The sequence below is a fragment of the Chamaea fasciata genome, unplaced genomic scaffold (genome assembly GCF_029207755.1).
Source record: "Chamaea fasciata isolate MVZ Bird 193981 ecotype frontalis unplaced genomic scaffold, bChaFas1.0.hap1 SCAF_7, whole genome shotgun sequence".
Lineage (NCBI taxonomy): Eukaryota > Metazoa > Chordata > Aves > Passeriformes > Sylviidae > Chamaea > Chamaea fasciata.
In genome coordinates this window covers 48,342,197-48,366,458 of record NW_027094092.1, presented here as the reverse complement: position 1 = coordinate 48,366,458, position 24,262 = coordinate 48,342,197, and the positions used below count along the sequence as shown (strand labels likewise).

General features: G+C 39.7%; 2 protein-coding genes across 6 annotated transcripts in view; both read left to right on the top strand.

Annotated features, from left to right (window-relative positions):
* CLMN (calmin) overlaps window positions 1-14,504 on the top strand; it is a 75,334-nt gene extending 60,830 nt beyond the window's left edge. For 2 of the 3 annotated variants that reach the window (XM_066188741.1, XM_066188743.1), the window contains exons 7-13: window positions 1,339-1,532; window positions 2,513-2,595; window positions 3,778-5,091; window positions 6,147-6,325; window positions 7,519-7,600; window positions 8,613-8,674; window positions 10,193-14,504. In XM_066188741.1, the coding sequence (XP_066044838.1) occupies window positions 1,339-1,532; window positions 2,513-2,595; window positions 3,778-5,091; window positions 6,147-6,325; window positions 7,519-7,600; window positions 8,613-8,674; window positions 10,193-10,346 (2,068 nt within the window). In that variant the 3' untranslated portion in view covers window positions 10,347-14,504. The remainder of the gene's footprint in view (window positions 1-1,338; window positions 1,533-2,512; window positions 2,596-3,777; window positions 5,092-6,146; window positions 6,326-7,518; window positions 7,601-8,612; window positions 8,675-10,192) is intronic. The other variant, XM_066188742.1, reaches the window with a different exon arrangement.
* An 8,978-nt stretch (window positions 14,505-23,482) lies between these two features.
* The window catches only part of DICER1 (dicer 1, ribonuclease III), a 65,532-nt gene continuing 64,752 nt past the window's right edge, over window positions 23,483-24,262 (top strand). For 2 of the 3 annotated variants that reach the window (XM_066188737.1, XM_066188740.1), the window contains exon 1: window positions 23,574-23,751. The gene's annotated coding sequence lies outside the window, so the exon portion shown is untranslated. Of the gene's footprint in view, window positions 23,531-23,573; window positions 23,752-24,262 lie in introns of those variants that run through there. The other variant, XM_066188739.1, reaches the window with a different exon arrangement.

The following is a 24,262-nucleotide window of genomic DNA, read 5'->3' as shown; positions in this document are numbered from 1 at the left end:
CCTTGAAGGACAGAGCCCCTACTAGAGTCCCTCCTTCCTCAGAATTAAAGAGGGGGAGGGAGTGAAACTTAAGTCACTTCTCTTGAACTTGTAACATTTGAGTGCCTTTCCACTGCACAAGACATCTCTCTCCTCTTTAATAAAAAAGTGGTTCTTTCACCAAAGCATTTTGTGTAGTAATGCTTTATCCTGGCAGAGTTACTGTCTAGTTACAGGTTAAAAAACAGCAGTAATATGTAAGATGTCTCATGCACATGCAAATACTTGGAGTGTATTTTACATGTATTGTTATTTGAAGTAGTGACTGGCAGAGGGTTTTAAAGAGAGCATGTATCAAAGTCGCTTATACAGGTTGGTTAGCTGAATATTTGGCATTTTTTTCTCTGGATTTATATCTTGCTTTTGAGCACAAATTTTCTATGTCTAGTGTTGAAGACAAAAATTTACATCTTAAATACTTGGTCCTGTGGACCACATCATCCCTTGGTTATCTCCAGTGAAGCTAAGGGTGCTTGTTGAGCAGCTAAAATTGCCTCATTGAGATCTGTAGTTCACTGCTGCCAGTGCAGACCATGGAGGAAGTACAGTTTTAGTCCAAAATAATGCTGATGTCATCATTAATAGGTGGTACAAAGAAAGTGAGGACCTGAGAAGTAAAGGCCACAGGCTTTTCAGCCCAGTCAAGGAGTGCAAATTTAAAAGATCTAATAAGAGAAAATTGTTCTTGCAACTGCAGTATTTAAAACATAAAAGCATCATTGTAATCCCATTATCCCATGATCTGTGCAGAATTTTCTATTCTGGGGCTGTTTCTTCCATTGCAAGTTTGATGGCTGTTTTTCCTCCAAATCTTTGGGCCTCTAACACTCTTGTGGTTTATGCATATGCTGACACCATTTGCATTTGGCAGATTTTCTGCTATAGAAGGCCAAGTACACAGGAATGTGAATAATTTATGCTTATGTGTTTAAATATTTAAATCTTGGAAGTTTTCCCAAGCTATGGCATTAAAATGCTGGAGAGCAACAGAAACAGGAATCACAGAGACATTTGGTTTTGTGAATGTTAAATGTGGTTACTGAATTCTTAAGGGCTTTGTTTTTGCTAACTACTTCCTAAAAGCAGGTTGGTGTCAGCTGTTAGCCACACCAATTCAGTTTGTGAGCCCATGTGTTTTCTGAATGTATTTCTAGATTTTGAAATCCAAAAATATCTCAAATGTGACAAGTGCTACTCAGCAACCTTATGTTTTAACTTTGAGGAGTCTGAAAATGATGATGCCTTCACTTTGGATTTTGTAACAAACCACGCATGTAAACTGTATGTAATTCTCTTTAGGTATGGCGTTGCAGTCCAGGACTTTACAAGTAGTTGGAGGAGTGGCCTTGCTTTCTTAGCCGTCATAAAAGCCATAGATTGTACTTTGGTAGACATGAAGCATGCACTGGAGAAATCAGCACGAGAAAACCTGGAGGATGCTTTCAGCATAGCACAGAATAAACTGGGTGTCCCTCGGCTCCTTGAACCAGAAGGTAAACACATCAACTTTGTTGGGTAACACTCAGCCTACGACGAATTCATGAATATTGCATTGTGATACATACCAAAAACCTCCCAGAGATTAGGCTGCTGATGGATTCAGTGTGCTGCGCTTTTGGATAATAAAAATAAAAATGGTCAGTGGCTTGTAATTGTATACTTCCAGTCATATTTGTAAGCTCCTTGAGGTCAAAGATCTTACCGTGGTTTTAGCTGTGTACACTGGTCCTGGCTCATGCTTAGATGCTTTGTGACATCTGCATTTTTAGAGGGCATTAATTGTTGTGCTGAGGGGTGTCTCAGTGTATTAGCACTGTTCTGTAACACCTAGGCTGCAGAGACTAAATGTCACTCCAGGATGAACTGTGTGAGGCTGCCATACCAGGCAAATGGAGTGATACCCTCTCAAATGCATCTGCATCTCCCAGTTTTCCCCTTACACTGCATATATACACACAAGTATTTATACATGTAAACCTGAGTGTTTATGTGTACATAAAATGTGTATAAATGGATTTCTTCTTGTTCTTTTTACTGAACCCTACTAGACTGCTGCTAGGCCTTAGTGTCAAGATTGAAAGCACAATTGCACTTTCATGGCCTGTTAGAAGACTGGGCCATCCTGCTAAAAATAAACCTCTGTATCGTCGCTCAACAACAGTTAGCTGCCTAGTGACAACAGCATAAATGGCAGTATAAAAGTGAATGAAAAGGGAGCCCTGATCGGGGGTTCAGGATGTGTTTGGAAATAGGAAAAAAATGAATGTGAATAGGATGTTGAGAACTCTGTCAAGTGCCATCAGCAGTGAAGAGCATCTCTCTTATCTGTCAAAAAGAAAAAAAAAAAGAAGTAGCTGTTTGTAGCTTGTTATTTCTTTGACCATAATGGCAGGATAAATGTCTGACAATCTGTTCCTTTACAAGAGTGTTTCAAAGCTGTATGTGCTCAAGCCCCTCACGTCTGTCTCCACAGATATCATGGTGGAGTCACCCGATGAACAGTCAATTGTGACATATGTGGCACAATTTTTGGAGCACTTCCCAGAGCTGGAAGGGGTATGTGTTTACTCCTGTGTCATGTAATTTCTTTAATTTGCCTTGGTGTACGTAATAAAGTCAGATTTATTTTCTAGGTTTCTTTCTAAGCTATTTAAAATAAACAACAAACCTGGACTTAATTTTTCATATTTTTGTTAAATCCAGTGAAATGGGCTTTCATTGGTGATTACTAAAATTATTTAGGTAGAATTGTGCTTTTATACATTTACATCCAATTGTGACTTTCAGAGGTTAGAACTGGTTTCACAGGACTCTACTGCTTTGCTGTATTGGTTTTAAAATAAGGCTGAAATTTACTCCTTTATCTATAATGATTCGTTGGACCTCAAATTTGATTTTTACTTCTATCTTCTCAAGTTTGAGGGTCATGATCAGTCTGAATTTAGCAGGTATGAGACACAAAATACCAAAAGCCGAATCTTGTCAATACAACAGTAAAAAATACTCATTATAAGCATGAAATAAATTGCAGTTTAAATAACCATGATTTTAATGCAAGAATAAGGAATTGAGGATTAAGCATGGGCTGACATTATCAAGAATTGCCAAAGGCCTTTTGGAGAAACAGGCATTTTTTCTCATTTCTTGACTGAAGGTTAAAGTTAGGATATATTTTGTAGTTGAAAAAATTGGTGGGTATTACCAAAGTAATTGAAATTAAAATTATTATAATAATCTAATTATTATTATTAGATTAGATGAGCAATAAGATTGGTTGACATTAAGACTTGTTGGCATTTTAATGGACAAAGTTAAAAATTACCTTTCTTTTAATGGAGTCTGTTGGAAGGAAATAATCTGGTATATCAATGTATTTCACAATGGACTTATTGGAGTTGTCAGATTTATGTTATTCTCAGGGTTTGGGATTGTGTCAAAAAGCCAAGTCAATTGTCTCCACAGGTACAGCAGGGAGAGATAAATACATCAACAATTGAGGAGTAGGCTTGTCTGCATTCTGATCTTCCTGTACAAATGCTTTCTTGACGTTGAGCTTTGTTCAAGGCACTTGACTTGCCAAATTAGTTTTCCTACTTTCAAAATAAGTGAGTCATTAATTGACCATTTATAAAGTAATGGACTGAAAGACTAGGTATTTATTCTTTCCATCGTGTTTGGGAAATGTAAAATGGTATCTGAGCTAGGATTTGTCTTCTAATGGTATATCATCACTTACAGGAAGACTTTACAGATCCTGACAAGGAGCTTCCAATTGAGTCCACATATGTCCACATCAAAGACACACCATCAGAAAAGGAAGGCAAAATCTTGATTTTAAGTGAAAGTGAAGAAAACATGTATACTGTTAATCATGAGAGGAGTCATCCGGCTCCTCCAAAGGTCCATATTCATGACATCCCTGAGAGAATCCCATCAGAAACTACTTCTGAAAATTGTAATGGGAAACTGAGTCAAGTGTTAGGTGATTTACAGGGAATGTCTGAAGAGGAGCCTCAAAGGCCTACCTCACTGAAAATTACAGGACCTGTCAGTTTTGAATCCAACTCCTCTTGGGAGGTTCTAAATGATAAATTCATGCCAGGCGAAGAGAGCATCTCTGATGATGCACTGAAACAGAATGATGACCTTTCTCCAGCTGTTCTGACAGATCAGAAAAATTCTGTTGACTCTTTTGAAGAATACTCTGAAGAATTAACTAAGGAAACTCCTACTGAATATGACAATGAAACCAAGAGCCTTTCAGCCAATACTTCTTCTTTGAGTCCATTATCCTGGACTTCAGGCATACTTACAGATGATTCTATTAATAAAATCGAAGACAGCAAACCCCAGTCTTCAATTCTTTTACCAGAAGATACATCAAAACAAGAAGATACGCAGAAGTACGTTCTCCACCTTCTAAATGATGAAATACAGACACTTCCACAAGATGAACATACAAAGGAATCACCTGTCCTTGAGACAGTAGAAACGAATCCTTGTTCACCAAATGGTTCTAATCCCGAAAGCCAAGAACTATCTACACAGCATGAAACATCTGATGACTCTCTCTCAGATGTACCTAAAACTCCAGAGGACCTGGACAGCTGTGATGAAGTTGAGCCTGCAGCTGAAGTGCTACCCAGTTCTTCGAAAGTATCCGTGATACCTCATGATCTCTTTTATTATCCACATTATAATGTTCCCATATCAGCAGTTCTGAACGCTTACCTCGAGCCTTGTATCGAAGGTTATGATACAGGAAATGAAAAAGCTTCTCCTGAAACAGTACGAGATGTTTTACCTGACAAGAACTTACCAGAACAGGACCACAAGGAAGATGCTTCAGAGCCAGACTTGGAGAATAAGCTAGATACCCCTCTATCAGAAACAGATACTGAGAACAGTGAGGAGGAAACTACAAAAACAAGCAGTCACGTGAATTCTTCTGATGAAAAAGAAGTGCCATTACTAGTAGAAGAGTTAGAAATAGAAGAAGATGGCAATAAGGCCACCAACCATGAAGATTCCACTATTCCACAACATCCTGAGGTATTTTATTTTATTACCAGCATTTCTTTGTGTATATATGTGGGCTTAACATCAGATCCCACCGGTTTTCATTTGCTTTCATTTTGCAATGTTTGGGAGAAATACTTAGAATGTACTTGGTTTCCTGTTCCATTACGCTGTTTGCCACAGCCCCCTACTGGAATGAATGGAATTACAGATCCCTGAGAAGATCTGACGTTTAAAGAGAAAACAAGCCCTAATACTAATGGCACTGCAAAAATGTGAATTCATATTATGTTTTAAAATACTGAGAGGCTTCTGTATAATTCTTAGGCATAATAGATTACCAGAGAGGGTATTTTTAATTATCTGTAATGAGATGAACAGAAATTAGTATTGCTACTAAAGAAAGGATACAGGCAATGATAATTTTTGTCTCAATCCAAGTAAGTTTGCCTACAAAAACTTGGAAAAACAATTTGAGTAGGATACGTTAATGGGTAAAATGAAAGCTTGTCTGCACTGGAGGAGGAGAAAGAAGTGGGTGCTTTGGGGGTGTTTGGTTTAGGCAGTTTGTTCCTGCATCTCCTCTTGCAGAGTTTTTGAAGTGCCGTACATGTTTTCTAGCACAGTAATTTCTGACAGTGTTTTTCAGGAATGGGTGTCCATTTAATGCTGCTCTACACATGGTTTAGACATGTTGCTTGAACATGTTTTGATCCTGACTCTAACTACAGTAATGAAGTCAGTTTGCTGTTAACTTGAAGGACTAATTGGGGGTAAATTTTAAAAAGTCTAGAGGATTGCTTGAGCCACGTCATGTCATGACTTCTTAATAGAAAGATCTGACTTTCCAACTGTATGTATGTATGTATGTATGTATGTATGTATGTATGTATGTATGTTGAACTGATGATTCTGTGTATCCCAAAAGACTTTCAAGAAATTCATTGCTTTTTTATTCTCTTCAGTGAGACATTCAGTTTCATACTATCTGCAATTGAGTATATGAGTAGGCTGCACCACTAAGGTATTTGGAAGATTTGGGGAATCAGTCTTGTTGTCTAAAACAAAACATTTCTTAATTTCAACAGGCCATAGCAGAACATCTAGAGGATTTACCAACAGCCATAAAGACACCAGAAGAAAATGGTAATAGGGAGGAGGAAGAAAAAAATGTGATTGAAGAAGATTTGCAGATCTCAGAAGTTGCGACTACTGCTCTGTCCCAAGATGACCTGGAAGAAAATGCTGAATTCCAGGAATTTACCAGGTATTTCACATTAACTTTGTCTTAAACACGCCTAACTGGTCTTTTGAAATTGCCCCGTCCATTGGATATTTGTTGTAGTCTTGGTTTAGGAAGAAGTACTGGGATTCATTGGCTTCTTCCTGTGTTTCTCTTAAATATGTCAAGTGATTCAGTGGGACTTGATTTGACTGTGCTACAAACTTTGCCACACAAAACCCAAGTGGAAGCTGAGTGCATTTTGAACACAGAAGTATTATAATGGCTTTTCTAACAGAGAGAGTATTTTGTAATGTAGATGAAATAGTCCATGTGCATTGTGACACAATGTGGAAGCATGATACTGATTGATTTTAGTAGATACTTTTTGGATGTTTTTTCTGGTTGTGAGCAAGTAAATGAGGTGTTGGGAGAGAAAATAAGATGAAGAACTCATGGGTTGAGGTAAAGGCACTTTAATGAAAAGGCAAAGGCCTTGTGTGAAAGCAAATTAGAAGGACACCAAAAAAATTTATTTATTCTCTACTTCTGATCAGCACGGCAGTGTCCAGCCACTTCCTGGGAAGGAGGGTGTAGCGGTTACTTCAGAAGACAGATATAAGATCAAGTGTGTATGTCACTGCCCTTTGGTCAGTTTGGGTCAGCTCTCCTGGCTGTGTCCCCTCCAGGCCTCTTGACCAGCCCCAGCCCACTGCTCTATGGAAATTTAAGCACAGCCCAGCCAGGCCCAGTACAGACACTCAGCTAATTTTGCTCCATTTACTTCTGTTTTTTCTTATGTTCTAATTTATTCTTATGTAATCTATTTGAGGACATGAACTGTAATTTATTGATGCTTATCACTGAAGCACTCTGATGAATTTGAGACTTTGCTTAGAAAAACCTGTTGTTCCCTTCAAGCTTTCTGTTCCCTGTCAGTCCAATTTATTTTTTTTTTTGTATCAGTGGCCATAAAACTTGGGTATGCTCTCACTTAAATGTCAGTGATGTCAAAGGTGCAAAAATGCTCTCAGATACAATTTTTTAGAAAAGGTTCCTTTTTGAGCATATGAATTTTTTATTGTGGGTCAGATTTTCCCAAAGCCATTTTTTTCATGTTACTGATAAATTCCAGCCCATATTCTAATACATGTAACAATGCATATTTTTGGTTTCATGTAGCTTAAACCTGTCACGTCCATTTGCAGTGTCTCTTTTTAACTTTATGAATTTAAAAGCTTTGCTTTTACATACAGAGACAATGACAGTGATGCCAACATTCATCTCCGAAAAAGGTTTTCTCGTAATGCTTCTGAGGAGGTAAGTGTGGACATTTATTTATTGCTGTTTCTCTGGTTCTCTTAAATTCCAGAAGTTCACACACTGTAAAAAGGTCTGTGACAGTATGAAAGTCATGTGACTTCTAATAATTTTAGTGCTAAAACCAGGCATAGTTGCAAAGTTTTACTGAACTCTCCTAAATACATACTAAACTTTACTGAACCTTCAACAAATTCACAAAGGAGTACCTAATACTACAGTTAAATTTATTGTAACTTTAAATCTTACTTTGTCATACCTGTATAGCTGCAACATTTTGCTTGTTTGAAGCTGCCCAGTTTCTTTTAGTTCTTGCATTTTCTGCATGATGTTGGTGCCCTGGTTTCAACCCTGCAAAAATGCTGGGTGTCTTCTGAAATGCGCTGTTTCTGAAAAATTTGGCTCTGTCCCTTTTCTTCACAGTGTATTATATTATCAGTAGCAGCAACTAACCCTAAAAGAATTTTAGTTGTAATGTCAAACTGCGTCCCTAAAGACAGATGTGATTCATACTGGCTTCTTGAGAGCACACGATACAGCTGAGGTCTGGATTTTTATTTTTAAAGTCAGAAGGAAGGGACAGCATCAGCAATCTGGGCATGCTGAGCAAGGACAGGAATATAGCTTTTTTTTCAATACAAAAAAAAAATTCTGACCATCTTGGAGTTTTAAAAAAATGCTGCCACCAGTGTTCAATGAAAGGGAGGTTTCACGCAGATGCTTTAGTTGCAATGCTGTCAGAGCTACTAGAAATACATATGAATGAGGGGAGTTTTACTCAACTGATGAAAGCAGTTGAAACCAAAAAAAAACTTATTTGACAACTTTTTTCCTTTTCTGTGTGTGCACCAGACTGCAGTGCTGGATGTGCTGATGGGAAATACATTTATAAGCACACTTTCATTTTACTTGAGCAAACATAAGATACAATTTGCATAAAATACACAATTACCACCTTTGTGAGGTGCTGAATTTTATTTTTGTTATCTAATCTATTCCTGGTTTGTTTAAGGAAACCTATGGTGTAAATGAGGAGAAGATGACAGATATGGGTGAAAATCCATTATTCATTGGGTGAGTGTTTTTTATTCAAACTTGGGTATAAGACTTTTGCAAGGAAGCCGTAACTTCTAGGCATTACTAGCAGTGATGCAAAGGGAGCTGGAAATTAATTATAATGGTAGCAACTGTCTTCTGTAATAGCTCAGAGTCCACATTTCCCATAGGTGTAAGATAGAGAATTTCCTTATTGCTCAATCTGTCCCTTGACTAAAATGCTTTTTCTTGACCTGGAAGATTCAGGTGTCTAAGCAAGATTCTGAGCATCTTCCCCATGTGGTGGATATCTCAGGCTGAAAGAAGAGTGGGAGAACTTCAAATGTTAGGCTCTCTGACAGCGATGACTCTTTCCAGGTTTGGAAGTCTGTAAAAACAAAGTTTAGTGAGATGAGTGCCAGGGAAATTCGATTACTTCAGTGGAGGACTGGCCTCTGTTGGAGGATCTATGAGTTTTGATAATTTGCATGTGTTTAGTTTAGTCTTAGTGTGACAGGTCATGAACACAGAGTGTGCATCCCTTTGGTATTAGAGTCTAAATATCTATAAGAAACAAGGATCGCTTTAGGTTTTGTCTCTTAGCTGATATGAATAATACCTCTCAGAACTTCTAAAAGTAAAAGTAAAATGGTTGTTATATTCAGATGCAGAAAACACACAAAATGTTATTAGGATCTACTGGCCTGCCTCTCTGTTAAAAAAAAAAATATATATACAAATAGCTTTTACAGTTTATCAGTAGTACAAATTGCTGATATTAAGTAAATTTTGTGTAATACTCAGGTATATATCCAGTAGGAGGCCCCAAGCAGAAAAGCACAATTTTTTTCCAAAAGTAGATTAAAAACAGTTTACCAAAGTATTTTTCTTACAGTACCACAAAATTATAAAATAATTGTACCATCTTCTGCCTTTTTAAATAAGACCTTTCCTTGTCTTTGTGAGAGCTCAGTGGTGCTGGCAGAATCCATTGGGCTTTGCCCTTATGAACCACAGCTGGAAATTTGGAAAGTTGAAATTTTGGAGTTGTCCTGAAAAACCCCTAGCAGCTAGTTGGTTTCTTGGTTGGAAGTCTTGGGCTTTTTCTGTTTAATATTCTAGTGCCTAGCATGAGGGGCTCTGAAAGTAGATGATTTGGGGGAAAAGTATATCAAGTCAGATCCAGTGTATAAGCAAAACTATGGAAGTGTGAGATGTGTTGCCCAGTGCTATGTTTACTGTTCTGAAAATAAAAGGGCATCTTTTTGACAGGTGGAACTCTCCTTACATCAGAATGTTGTGCTGTAATGGCACTTAAACTACCTGAGAATTTTTCTGGAGTTTTCAGAAGATTGGTTCTTATATCTGTTGATTCTGGAAGGAACACACTGCCAACGCAGTGCCCTTCCTAGTCTAGCTGGGGCCCTCCAACTGACTAGACTGAAAAGGTTCAGTAAACTGCTGTCTTTTAGTCCACCCTCTGATCTTCACAGTAATTATTAACACTGAAGGTTTCTTCTTTTCCTTGCCTCTCACTGAATTCTCTTCTGTTTTCAGGAAGAAAAAGGACTTGGAAGCAAGTGAGACTCCAGCACCAACTCATGAGATAACGATTTTTGAGCAGCCAGAGATATTCTACTTTGTCATTTTCTTCTGGGTGCTGGTCTACTGCCTTTTACTCCTTCCACAGCTTCTTAGCAACAAAGCTTGATCTGTGTGAGGTGTGGAAAATAAAGGGATGGTGGCTGGATTGCTTTGTGTATCTGCATATGAATATGTTCCTTCAGGTGAAGCACAAACAGAAATCCAGGACCTGGCATTTGTGTTTGCTATCAGGTTGTCTTCAATTCCGCTACTGTTGTGCTATGACAGTGTCAAAGCACGTTTTATATTATGGTCATTGTGTAAATATATATAAAAATTACCTGATTTAGTAGATGCAATTTTGTACATTTGTGCCTTGCTTTATAAGATGCTAAATAAAACCAGATAATTATCAGTAGAAGTATGAACAATTCAGAGCTCTAGTCTTCAAAAATCATTCTTCTGGCTTCATTTTGTTATGTAGGGCCTGATAGCTGTGGAAGAGGGATGGTGTTGACTTACCTCTGGATCTGACCACCTGCAAGGGCAAGGCTAGAAATGCTTCTTCACATTTTCCATATGAAAGAGTTGGAGGCAGAGCAGAACTACAGGTAGTGAAATACACACCAAGAATGATTACAATTCCAGCAGCAAATCCAGTGGAGCACCAAAATCAGGTTAAGGGTTTATTGGGCTAGGGAAGTTTGATTTTTTTTAGGATTTAAAGTAATTTTTATCGTGTACCTTTTGGTATGTTTGATTTGCAGAAATAAATTGGGTATGGAGATGTGTGGAGAACATACATGCTAGCTGCTTCTTAGGAGACTTTATATGAGAAATCTCAGGCCAGAAACTAAAGTTTTTTAAAAATACCTCAGTGCTTCTGAGTCTGCTTCTGCTTCAATTTCTTTGCTGCTTTTATTCACAGACTGCAGAAAGATTTCTCTCTTCTGCAGATACAAAAAATAATAGGTAACCAGCTTTGCTGAGGCTAATGTTAAGGCACTAGGGCATGGCAAAAGAATTAGAAATATCTTTTAAGTGTCCAATTCAATTGAGAAAGAAATGACAGACATAAAACTAAATACAAAGAAATGCTGACAACCAGTATTGACTTATTAGTGCAGTTGAAGAGTGGCTTATCCATGGGCACAGTTGAGCTGCTTCTTTTAAGTTTTGTCCACATCAATGATCACTTTAAGATATCTGATATAGGATTTTTCCCAGAGAAGGTGTACCATGCTTTGTAGGACAAAAGATGAGTCTTCAATTTCATGGTAATAACCTTTCTCCATGTGGCTTTTAGTGAAGTCACTACTCCTCATTGGCACAATTTTAGTTTCACTGTATGTTTTATGAGACTACATCACATTGCTGCTTCCACCTGAAAATTCAGAAGGTTGACTGCAATGTGCTTCCTAAAATGAAGGGTGCTATAATTTTACACTGAATGAAAAATAAATGACATGGCTACAAGTTTTGCATATTTTGTTGCAGCATATCCCTACCGTGGCTGAGTTTTCAGATGAACTAGTATCACCTGGGATCAAGATACATCAAAACATATAGCAATTTATTTGCAGGTATTTAAAATCTGTCTGTAGTCATGTTATCTGCTGGGGTAATCCTAACCATCCATCACACTTCATTCTTCTTCATAAGCTTTTTGTTCCCCTGGGATTTTTCTCCTGAGCTGCGGTTACAATTCAGTAGAAGTAAGGAATGACAGGACATCTTAAACATTGATGATAAAATTCTGGACACCTTTCAACAAAGCTGAAATCTTTCGTATTCTGTCCTGCCACTGTTAACTAGAGCTGGATTAACCTCATGAACCTAGAAATAAGATCCATTGTTCTTGGTGACAAAGAGATCCAAATGTCCCAACTTAATTTGGTTTAAATCAGCTTAAGTAAAAGAAAATACATTTCTTTCATCTTGTTCATGAAAATAGTCAAGATTTTGAGTCAGCCAATTTTGTGATCCATGAGCCTGTTTGTGCTTATTGTGGAAGACAATGATACTTTCTTCCAAAAGAAAACCTATATAAGAATTTTTGAAGGTGCTTTCTGGAAGAAGGCTAAAATGGAAAGTTGAAGGGTTAGTGCTTTTTCCTCTGAAAGAATAAAACTTAGTACAAGAAAAGTTTTATGCTTATCCTGAAAACCAGGGAATACCAGGCTGGGGTATGGCATCTATTTAATAGCAGCAAGCAGCAGTGTACTACACTAGTTTGGAGGAAAACTGTTGACAGCTTTTCATTATGTTCCACTCTTCATAGACTTCTTTGTTTTATGATAACTTTTTCTGACCCTTTGTATCTTTACTCTGGTTCTTCCATGTTTATTCATCTTCAGCAGAGGCTATTTGGAGTTGGATTACATCCTCTTTATAAGGCTTTATAGCTATCAAAGTTCAATCAAGTATGCTCCCTTCTTCTTTCCTTCCTCCTAAGGAAATGAATCAGGATGAGGAGCTCTTTGGATGTCTTAGCTAAACAACTGACATCCATGAAGAATGGAAAGGTGAACGGGAACGTGCAGGTGCCAGAAATGTCATTACACAGTATTTTTGTCCAAGAAGGAGAAAACCCAAGGTTTTCTTTGTTACCCGCCACTGATGAATAGTGACTGATACATTGAAATGAACAGTTTAAATGTCAAACAGCATCCCGCAATTGTATTAGTCATCTCAGCCAGTGTTTCAATTGATGTACACTTTCCAGTCTATCGCACTGAGAGACAGAGATTGCTTCCTCCATCCAAAATAGATGAAAGAAAAAATACTAGGCCATTCCATGATATTTGGTATTAGATTGCTTTCAGGTTTTGGGTTTGTTTTGTTGTGGGTGTGCTATTAAAAGAAGCAGTGTACCTTACGCAGCCATTCATGGGTGAGAAGATCCAGGGTGAAACGCTAAGAGTGATTAAACTGGTGGTGTCAATTGTGCTTAAAAAAACTACTGAACTCTTCAGGAGTTTTGCCTTTACCTGGAACTGTAAAGACTGACATCTGCATAAGCAGCAGCTTCCTCCAGCTAAACTGACTTGTGAGCCTGCATCTCTTCTTCCACAGTGAAAGGTCCAATTCCTTAATGTAAGTGCCCTGTTCCGAAAACACTGCTTGGTTTTGGGGTTTGTGGCCTATTCTGAGCTACTGCCTAAAAGCCTGATTATGAAACATTTGTTATGGCAAAGCCTATTTTAACTTGCTGCCCAGAGGACTGGTTGGTGAGAGTGGAGAGTTTAAACCCTGGTGGGCAATCCATTGCCTACCCATTTTCCAACAGATATGTGCAGTGTCTGGATACAAAAGCTTTTGCAGAACTTTTGCCTGGCTTGAAAAATGCTAATCTTGAACTGACCACATTTGGTATATTGATTTAGCAGCTTAATTCAGATACGCAGGGGTACTGATCTGTTAAGACTCTTTCTAAAACCTGCTGGTTTTGAGCAAATGTGGGTAGCAGAGCATTGTGAAGTGTAAGTGTCAGGAAGTGCCTTGAGGATCACTGGATAAAGGATGTTTGGTGTTCACAGAAGCAGCATTAGAGTGGCAACTGTGCTAAGATGGTTCAATGTCATTGTAGTCATGTAACTTAACTGCAAAATGTTTCATTGTGATTTTATAGAAGGTGCAAGGAAAGATACACTATTAAAGACAGGACCCCACTAAACATTTATGGGGCAGATGACTTTGAGTTGAGGCAATGAGTTAAGCAGTCACATAATCTACAAACTGATTGGAATATAGCTTTTGCCAAACTGTAGGAAATTATCAGTGTAAAGGCAGGGTAAGCACAGACTACAGTAAAAAACGACAATCAATTTTCAACGCCATGAATATTTTTGAGAGATTGAGCTCTAAAATGTATTTTTATTGAGTTTCTAGATTGTAATGAATGTGTCTACAGAATTTTATGCAAAGCTTGAGAGTTCAGCTGTTTTAAAATGATTTTTTTTATATAGCAGTGATTATTTTATCTATATATTTAATAGAACTGTAAAACCATTTTAAGAGTACCTGTAAAATTCTATGTATGTGATAGAATTATTTATTAATTATGACTCATGAGAATGAACATTAAGCTATGCATTGGTTGTGTCATCCATTTGAAAACTGGAAACTGCAAACAGGAGAAGAGCTTTTATTGAACAGCAGATCTGAAAAGCAGGGAAAATGATTGAATACATTTGTGTGATTCTTAAAGCTGCATAGCAACATGTCATTTTGTGATGTTAAACCTTCAGCTAAAGTTGCAAAATATACTGAGTGATTGAGCTACTTTCTTCCATTAAAACTTCCTGAGGCTGAAATTTCTACATGTTGATATTTGGCGCCTAAACACACTTAAATCCCGTGCATTTTCTGGACACTCTCAGTTTACTCCTGTTCAGTATGACAGTGACTTCTTTATTCACATAGTGCTCCACTGAGTTTACAAGGGTACCATGCCATACCCCGGGGTTTTTAGGGTTCTCTGCACTAATCCTCAAAGAATCCGAGCTTTAGGAGATTCATTTGGCCAGTGTATGTGGTATCACATCCAGCCATCTAACACAATAATAATTAAAATAGTGCATTATCACTTATGCTAGCTTTAAATACTTGGGAGTCCCTTCTTGCCAAGCACAAATGTGAATGCATCCAGTGATGTGTTCAGTTCCTCTACTTCTGTGGAAGTCAGTGCAACACATCTGTGTGCTAAGCACACACTACAAGATCTGGCCCTGAGGGCACTTGAAATCAACATCAACCACATAGGCCAGAAGTCGCTGAAGCCTATGCAATGCCCATGCAAATCCAGTACACTAACCATACACCACTCAGTTACCTCCATTTTACACAGAGCATTTGTTTGCCTAAATTCTGCATAATCAACCCTCCAAAGAGAGGAAGTAAACATCTACTTCCATCTTCAATTAAGAGAACAGCATCAGGGAACAAATAACTGGAAAACAAGGGTGAGGTTTCGGGCTGGGGTATGGTCATGGAAGTTCCCAAACTGCTACAGCTGAAAGCTCATACCCTGGCAATAGGTTGCCTGCTGTTTCCGTTGAGCTTATAGATAACAGATCTGAATGGAGGTAAAACCATTAAATCCTTTGTACTTCTGCATTGTGCAGGTTTTTGCCGGGTAAATAACTTCCCCTGGCACACCACTGATAACACTAATTCACAGCTGCCCAAATTACCATTGTTCACATTCCAGGTTTGTCTATAAAAAGGACACACAGTATTGGCTTGTCCTCACCCATACTAGCCCAAGATCATGAAGCTATTCATGCAGGAGGATGAGATACATGCACATTAAATTATATGGAAAAGTCATGTTCTCTGTGGAGTAGCTCGCTTGCTCTGTCCATCGCTTCACACAACTCCAGAGCTCACAAAGGGTGAAAAATTAATCCTTATTTTTTCAAGTGCCATAGTCATTTCAGGTTTATCTGAATTGAAATTGTAGAACATCAAAATATTTCTTTCCTCCACTAAATGTAAGACATGGAAAACCTCTTTCCACCTCAGTGGCACCTTTGATAATTCCTTTACAAGCAGCTGCTACTGCTGATACTGGCAAATGAGATGCATATTATTTTCTCCACATAGTGGAGGAAAATGCCTAAGTTTATGTCTCTGGAACATAAAATTTGGCCCTGAGTGATTAATGTATTTTTTTTCTTCATGAAAAAGTTAGAAGGACCAATATAAATGATTTTACCTTAGTAAGAAATACTAAAACCTACCATTCCAAGAAAGGCTAGTTCCTGGCCATTGCGGCTGTGTTAAGGCCAGGTTATATCTTAGTCCCCAAATAGTTTCATTACTTTCACTGGGCCTTCCTGGAATCCCCTTGATTCACAGAATAGATTTGCTGTGTCCAAGGACCAGTTTGCACAGGGGGGTCCCTGGTCCATGGCCATTATTAAGACTGTAACAGAAAATCACTCGTTTATTTCAAGATGACTGGTCTGATGTGAATCCAGTAACTTTAACGTAAATGCTGCTGAGTTCTTGAGAGAAACAATGCAGTCATGTTTGAATGCCAAATAAGTTACACAAGTCAAATATTTTTACTGTAATAAAAAATTCAACTTGTACTTTTGTCTCGAACAAAACATTTTAGTAGGCATACTACCTTGTGCTATTGTATACTGCTGTGTAAAAAGCTGAATAAACTGTTTTACCTTTCTTGTAAAGTTCTCTAGTTTAAAATGTAAAGTGCTAGATGGCTAAAGAGTTAATGAGGGACTTCATCTTAAATAAATCGTTTGTAAGTAAGGAATGTAATATTTAAAATACATGTTTCTCTTTGGCAAGTGGTGAGGAATTATGATTTTTTTTAATGAGAACAAATGCTGCGAGGATTTGAGTGGTGTCCAGATATACTGAAGGAAAGAAATTTTCATGTACTTTCAAATACATTTCTTCTGAACACTTTCAGTCAGGGGCTTGTATTGGATGTTTGCACTAGTTGATCAAAGCTAATTTTTCTGGGAAAGAACTAAATTCTTCTGTATAGCTGGTAAACAAAATGTTTTTAGAAATTGTTATGCTGTAATAAGAATAGTATTTACTAGTGAATAGCTCCAATTTATTTTACAGAATCTCCAATTTTGAAATAAATGGACAGGCTTCCTGTATCTAATCTGTTACCTGTGGGTTTGTCCTTGTGGATTCTAATTGTTTAATTTATTAATTGTTGTTGTTGTGATTATATATTGTCTCTATTATGTATATTATTTTTATCTATTCACACATTTTCATGCCCAAAAACTAAATGCACTTTTTAGGAGAGAAGACCTCAGTAAAGTCTGCAAATTCATAAAGTCCATTGTTTCCCACTTACCCAAAAAGTGACTTTTCATTTTGGAGGAAGAATCTAAACTTTTTTTCTGGTCAAAAAACAAATGGATTTTAAATTTTTATAAAGGGGAAGAATTACTAATTTATTAATGCATACTGGCATTATAAAAGGAAGCCATGGGAAAGCTTACAAAAACAGTTGTCCTTAAACAAATTGTAAGAACAGTAAGTAATTATCTGGGCTGTTTCTGTATTCATGTTTAGACTTGGGGATTAGTAAATTACTAGCTCCAGTACCATTTAATATTTACTATGTACTTCCCCCTATACCTAAATTCCCTTTGCAGTGTATGAGAAAAAGAAAATAAAGTACCATAGAGTTGCAGTACAGTTCAGAATCAGCCCCATGATGTGTGTCCTGAAAAATATATCTAAATGGGATAAACACAGAGAAAGGAAATGGCATGTGGGAAAGGTATAGGAATGCTTCTTCTCTAGAAGTTTCATGGGTATCACACTTTAGGACTTGTAAATACTCCTCTAATCCTTCTACAAAAATCATCCCACATGCTTTTAAATTGTTTCTAACCACTCCTGGAGTAGCTGTACCTGCCTATTGGACCACCCTTCCCTACACCTAAGCATACACAGCAAGAGAATATTCATGGTGCTCTTGAGAATTTGGGATAATTTGGGTCCAGTCCTGTTGGCAATGCAGTTTTCCAGAATCATAGAATGGTTTGGGCTGGAAGAGACCTTTAAATGTTATCCAGTCTAACTGCTCTGCGATGGGCACCTCCACCAAATCATGAGGTTGCTTGGAGACCTGTCCAGTCTGACCAAATGTTTCCAGGGATAGGGCATCTACCACTTTTTATTACCAAAACTTTAAAATCTCTAAATTTTTTTTTCTTTTTTTTTTTTTTTTGCTACTGACACTGTGGATAGGAATTTGCAAGCACACTGGGGAGGGTATGAAGTTCAAATAGGCAAGATGGGTCTCAGTGTGTGGAAGCAGAGTAAGGTTTTACAATGGTATAAGATCCAAAATTTAGTTCAATTTCAAACATAGGAACACAGGAACCATTGGACTGGTTTTCTTTTAACTACTCTGGGATAAAAGTAATTCTGACAGAAACTCAAAAATAATCTCCCTTATCCTTGCTGTGTAATCACGGTTTTTGTAGCTTGAAGATGATGCACATGCAGTGTTGGAAACACTGGATCCATCTGGATTTAGGCAGCAACAAAGACAAGCATTTCAGATAATTTCATTTCAGATAAGGAGCCCTACATATGTGTACACACTGAGTATACACCTGGGTTGTGCAGGAGCCCAGACCTCCTAAGGATACCCTGTGGCCATCACATTTATTCTTGCTGGTAGTGTAAACTGAAACCTTCATCCTTTCTCCAGGGCTCATTTTACCTGGCCAGTAAACAAAAAGCCAGCAGGAGCAGGAGAACCTTCAGTCTGGTGAGTGGATATAGCAAAGCCTTTGACTTGAGGTGTGATCTCTATAAAGACACCAATATATGGTGGTAATCTTTTCTTGAGTAGCTATTTCTACTTATGTTAAAAGGATTATTTCCAGGAGAGCTAATTGCAGCAATTGATGAGATGCCTTCTGTGACTAACTCCATTCTTTGGTAACACAGTACCACTGGCTTACCACAGTCCTTGGCAAACTACACTTTATCTTGGAATATCATATAACATATGATCAAAGCAAAATATATAGCTCCATCTACTGTAAATACTTTGAATTGATTATTTTTACATTTCTTTTTTATGGTTGCTCTGTACCGCGGGGATCAGATTTATCACTCTGCTGATACGTATTTTCTGCATGTTATCAAGAATTGACATATAGATTTATACACAGTAAAGTGGTATTTCTTGGTTCTCCGGCATAAATGAGCATTAACAAGGGTATATCTCAAGGACATTAGGAACTTCTGTTAACTGTTGCATGACAGATCTTTTGCACTGTGCCATTGCAGCTACTTGTGGAATTGCTCCTCTCTTGCAGTAAAAAAATCCCTGTCAGGTGAAGTCCCAGATGACTGGAAAAAGAGAAACCTTGCACCCATTTTTAGAAAAGGTAAAAAGGAAGAGCCTTTCTCCCGTGCTCCTCTGGTTCCCTACTGGCACAAACCTGAAAGGACACGGTGCAGTGCTCAGTTCTTCAAGGCCTCAACTCATCAGTAACCCTGAGCAAAACTTCTTCTTGCTGCCCATGTTCAGGAGATGTTTTTAGTCACAGCAAAGTCTTTTATGACTCCCTCTTTTTTCTACTTTTGATGTATTTCTAAGTTTATAGGAAAACTAATCACAGCATCCAAACCCATTATAGGTTTGATGGCATCAAAATAAGCCAAAAATAATTTCTAGAGGAGTTGGAAGCCAATTTTAGTTTAAAAATACTCTTTCTGTGAGACATTCCAGAACAGCCGACACAATTACAAGCTCAGAGTTGAATACAAATCTTATGGTTGACATAAATTTTGTTCCCCATTTTTTTTTTCACCCACTGAAACCTATAGGGGGTCAAAAAGGGATTTCTTTCCTAACAGAACATTTCTTTTTCTCCATCCTTCTTCCTTACCAGTGATTTAAATTTTTTTAGTTTCTTTAGTGATGTGTCACTGTGACAGAGACACTCTAGAGACTTTAAGTAGAAGATGATGGAGTAGATCATCAGTCTGGAGAAATCCAAGGAAAAAGCAGGGAACTTTGCCTGGGAAATGTTGCCAGGAGACAGAGGAGTCAGTTTCCAAACTACATCAGTTCATATCCACATGTCAGTAATTTAAAGAGGTAAAAAAAAAACCAAAACCAAAACAACCAAACTGAAGTTTCTCTTGCACTAAGGAAAATATTCTTGGAATTACAAAGTCTGGGTCACTGAAGCAGAAAAGCATGCCTTTTTTTTTTTTTTAATGCATTTTAGGGTGGGACAAAGATTCATGCAACCTAACACCTTGTTAAAATCTAAGCTTCAGTTTTAGAAATGGAATGTGTTCAAAAAGGGTTCTTTCATTCTTCCAACCTCCTCTATCATCAAACCTGCAGCTTTTTCCCATAATACATTGCAGGTGTTATTATTAGCACTGTGGTTTAAAATGTTTGCAACTGCTCTTTCCTACAGTGATTCAAGCTATGAGCTAGAAAACCTGGTAGCCAGACCAGGGGCTTCTTGAGAGGAAAACCTCAAGGAGAAATTTCCCAAGTGGAGTGCAGAATAGACACATCCTTTCCTGGCCAGAAACTAGAATGCAACACTTGGGCATGTATTTCCCTGGTAACTGCCAGCTTGTTTCAAAGTGCATTACTGAAGCAGTGTGTGACACCAGGCCAAAGACATCGTGGCTGGTACCAACAGCAGGGAACAACAGAGGTCACCGTTGTCTCGCAGGAAGGAAGCTCTTCAGAGTCTATTTTGGAACCTGATGTGACCGGTGGAGCCAAAACGCCTGGTTTGTGTGACTAGAGAGTTCTGTAGCATGAACAAAGACAACTCATTGTGACAAAGTGATTTTTAATGCCAGTTTTCCTCTTTTCTAACCCAAACAGAATTTTTTTTTAAATCTTAGTCAACAGAAAAAAACAGAAAAGCCTCCACTCCCATTCGTTAGTGATTTTTTAAAAAGGGAGATAAATGGCTCTATTTTCCTGTTGTCTAACAAGTTACTCCATAGAGTAAATATCAGTATTTATAGTACTAAAGATAAGGGGAAGGCTGTTACTTGGTATATTGTTACTTATTCTTTTCCAGATTTTAATAGTTGGGCAGTATGTCCTTTTCATCCCACAGCCTGCTTGTTTTTATGGTTGGTTATGTGGTTTTTCACCAAACTCTGAATGCCAAACAGTTTAAAATATGTAGAATTTTTCAGCTGCATCACACATTGTTGAGTTCATCTCACTTTAAAAATCTTTGTAAGGAATTTGTGAAATCAACATAAAAGTAATTTTTTAATCTGAGCTTAAACTCTGGTTTAAGGTTAGGTCTGATTACACGAATTTATGACGTCAAATATCTGTTTCTTAGAATGGAGAGAGGGTAGTGGGGACAGGATTGTTAAGGAACAGCAGAGATTGTATGCTGTGGTTTTTCATCAAAAATTCCTGTCAGCAGGCAGGCTCAAAGAAGAAGTAGCTGTGGAGAAAGACACCCGATTTTATAAGAAAATAACTTCCAGAATTCTCCTGGCATTTGTCTGCTTTGTTTTCTAAGTATTCTGCTTGCTTTCTCTTTGAACCTACTTGAAATGGATAAAATTCATTATTTAACTATGGCCTGCATTAAGGAGGATTTCTTTCTGCTCTATTTTATGTTAGAAGGAATCAAGAATGCCAATTTCCTTCAGTACTTCAGCTAAAATTGGAAAAATAGATCCATATGCTCTGACATTTCCCACTGGATAAGGCTGACCAGCTGCTCTTCTTCCTCAGCTTTTGTCCTGGGATATAATTATTCTTCCATCCATAAAAAAACCAGAAGGATGTCCTTTCAATCCTATAAAAATACTGAGTACTCTAACATTTAACAACATAATGGCAGGCATTACAAAAGATGTGCTCTAAACAGCCGCAGAGGTTTGTGCCAAGAAAATACTTAATTTGATAATAGCCCAGACCTCTGGATCACTTTGAACCTGAAGTAATTTACTCAGGTTGTTTTAAATGAACCTTAGGAATGCTCCAGTCAGCTTTATCTTTTCATACCGATTTTGTAGGTACAGTTGTGTTACAATGGCAAGTCCCTGGTAGAGAGAAGATGGAAGGAGGAAGCTGGACATCCAGCAACAGATCTTCCATTGAAAACACACTGCCTTCTGCACAGCTTATAAGGGCAGTGGCTGGCCAGAAGTGATATCACATTTATCGTCACCTTCTTTATTGGGTACCAAGGCCGATCACCATCCAGTCCTCCTGCAAGCATATGTGATCATAGGAGACTCTCACTTGGTCCCCTGGCTTTAAACAAATTAAACTCATTCACCTCTGGCTGAAAGGTTTTGGTGGTGGCAAAACCTTACCCTATGCCAGCTGTTTAATCCCAGACATTTCAGGGCACTTTTAAAAACATTTAGTGGTAATATCTACTAGATGAATGGAGTGTTGCCAAGATACTGGAGTGAGACCAGTGGTCCAGCCAGGCAACAATCTGCCTCATGTAATTAACAGAAGGACATGCTGCCTTGGGAGCCCATATAACCCAACCACCTCCAGCTGTCCTTTCTTCTTCCACCTTCTGGGCCCTGCACCAGTGTTACAAACAATCATGAGCCAATTCAAAATCCAAAGATTTATTTAGCAATTTTCAAAAATCAATTTCAAAAACGCCACGATAAATCAGGACAACATTGATCGAATGTTGGGTGGACCACCCAGCAGCAACAATGGTGCTCTCAGGTATGGCCACCAATTCAGAATCTCAGGGTAGGAGCTTTGTACCATTTTTCTGCCCTGAGGCAAAAACACGACTGCCGCAAAGAACACGAATTCGTCCAAAACATGACATCATGCAAATAGCACAACTGCCGAAATGTCCTTCATCCCCCGAGGGATGTTTTTGAAAGGGTTTCCTGAAGAATTGTAAGAAAGTCCAAAAAAGAGTCTGAATTTTCTGTTGGGGCACTTGGATGAAATCATCTGCCGGTTTCCCTCGCGATCGATATCAGATCCTTGAGTGGCTGCGAAGATGCGGCCGGCCCGTGATTAATGAGCCCTGTTCACGTTATCTCTTCTCTTGTGTTGCAAATGTCGTGGTGGCGCCTCCAAGCTAAAAAAAGACTTTGAAATTCTTGGAGACGCCCTCGGACTGTCTCCAAGAATCCAGGGTTTTTAATTCCAATGTATAATTTTCCACATATAATTTTAATACACGAATTTTATATAGTACATCTATTACAACCAGCAAGGACTGAAGGCTCCCCAGTGGAAAAAGCAGCACTTTGTCCGTGGCAGGAAGGTGACTTCTGATGGAAAACGGCCACTTGTGTGTGGAAAGGTGCGAATTTGTTACACGGTCACGAGACTGCTCAGCGCTGCTCTCTATCCACATTGCCCAAAAGGGATCACGGTTTTTTCCCCCCGGCTCGCCGTGCGATAGAACAACCCCATTCCCTCAGATCCGTCTCTCCATGACCAGCCCTGCCCCAGTGGCTCAAGGAGCGAAGGCCGGGGCCTCGGCCCCCTTCCCAAGATGGCGGGCGCCGCCGCGCGCCCGACGCGCCCGCGGGGCACGGCCGAGGGCTCGCGCCGCTCCGGCGGGGGAGGGGACGGAGCGCGCACGCACGTGAGCTCCCGGAGGCTTTCCGGCAGTCGCTGTATCCCGCCGTCCCATTGGCCGCCCGGCGAACCTTTGACCTTTTACCCGGCTGCGGCCGCCAATCGCCTGCTTCCTCTCATAGCGTGGGGGATGCGGAGCGTGCGGATTGCGCAGGGCGGAATTCTCGGAGCGGGGTTGCGCCGCGGGCGCTGGGCGGCCCCCGTTGGTACGGGCGGGAGGGGCGGGGGCGGCGCTCCGTTTGCGTAGCGCCGGCCGTAGCGTAGGGCCGAGGGAGGGAGGGGGAGGCCGTCCCGGGCCCAGGTGAATGGAGGGACCTGACAGCTGCGGAGACTAAGGCGGCGGCGGCGGGGAAATGGCGGCGGCGGGAGCACAATGAGACGCGGCCTGTAGTAGGGGGAAGCGCCGGGCTGGGTCCGGTCCGAGCAGGTAGGAGATGGCGCGCCGGGAGCTGCATGGCGGCCGAGCGCGGGTGTGCCGCGCCCGCTGGCCGCAGCTGCCGCGGCCCCGGCGCCGCCACCGGCGGGGTGGGATGGCGGCAGTCCGTCCCTCCCTCCCGGGGCCCGGGCAGTGCTGCCCCGCCTCTGCCCCAGCGGCCTCCCACGCCCGGGCCCCGGCATCGGCCTGGGCAGCTCCCCCGGCGCCGTCGGGGCCCGCACGGCTGGGCCGCGCTGCGGCCCCGCTCGGCTTTGTCTGGGAGCGGCGCCCCCCGGGGCTCCGGGGCCTCCCGCCGTGTCCGGGGAAAGCAGCGGCGGCTAGTAAAGGAGTTTAAACTCGGCAGTGCTGGTGTTAAAGGCTACATAAGAATGTCTTTGCTCTCCTCTTTGCTTCCTTTCCATCCTTTTCCAGGGTAAATGAAGGCAGCGTGGTTAAGGCAGACCTTGTGCTGTGTTGAGTGTGCGTTGAAAAACGAAAGGTTAAAAAGACGTATTTTGTTGCT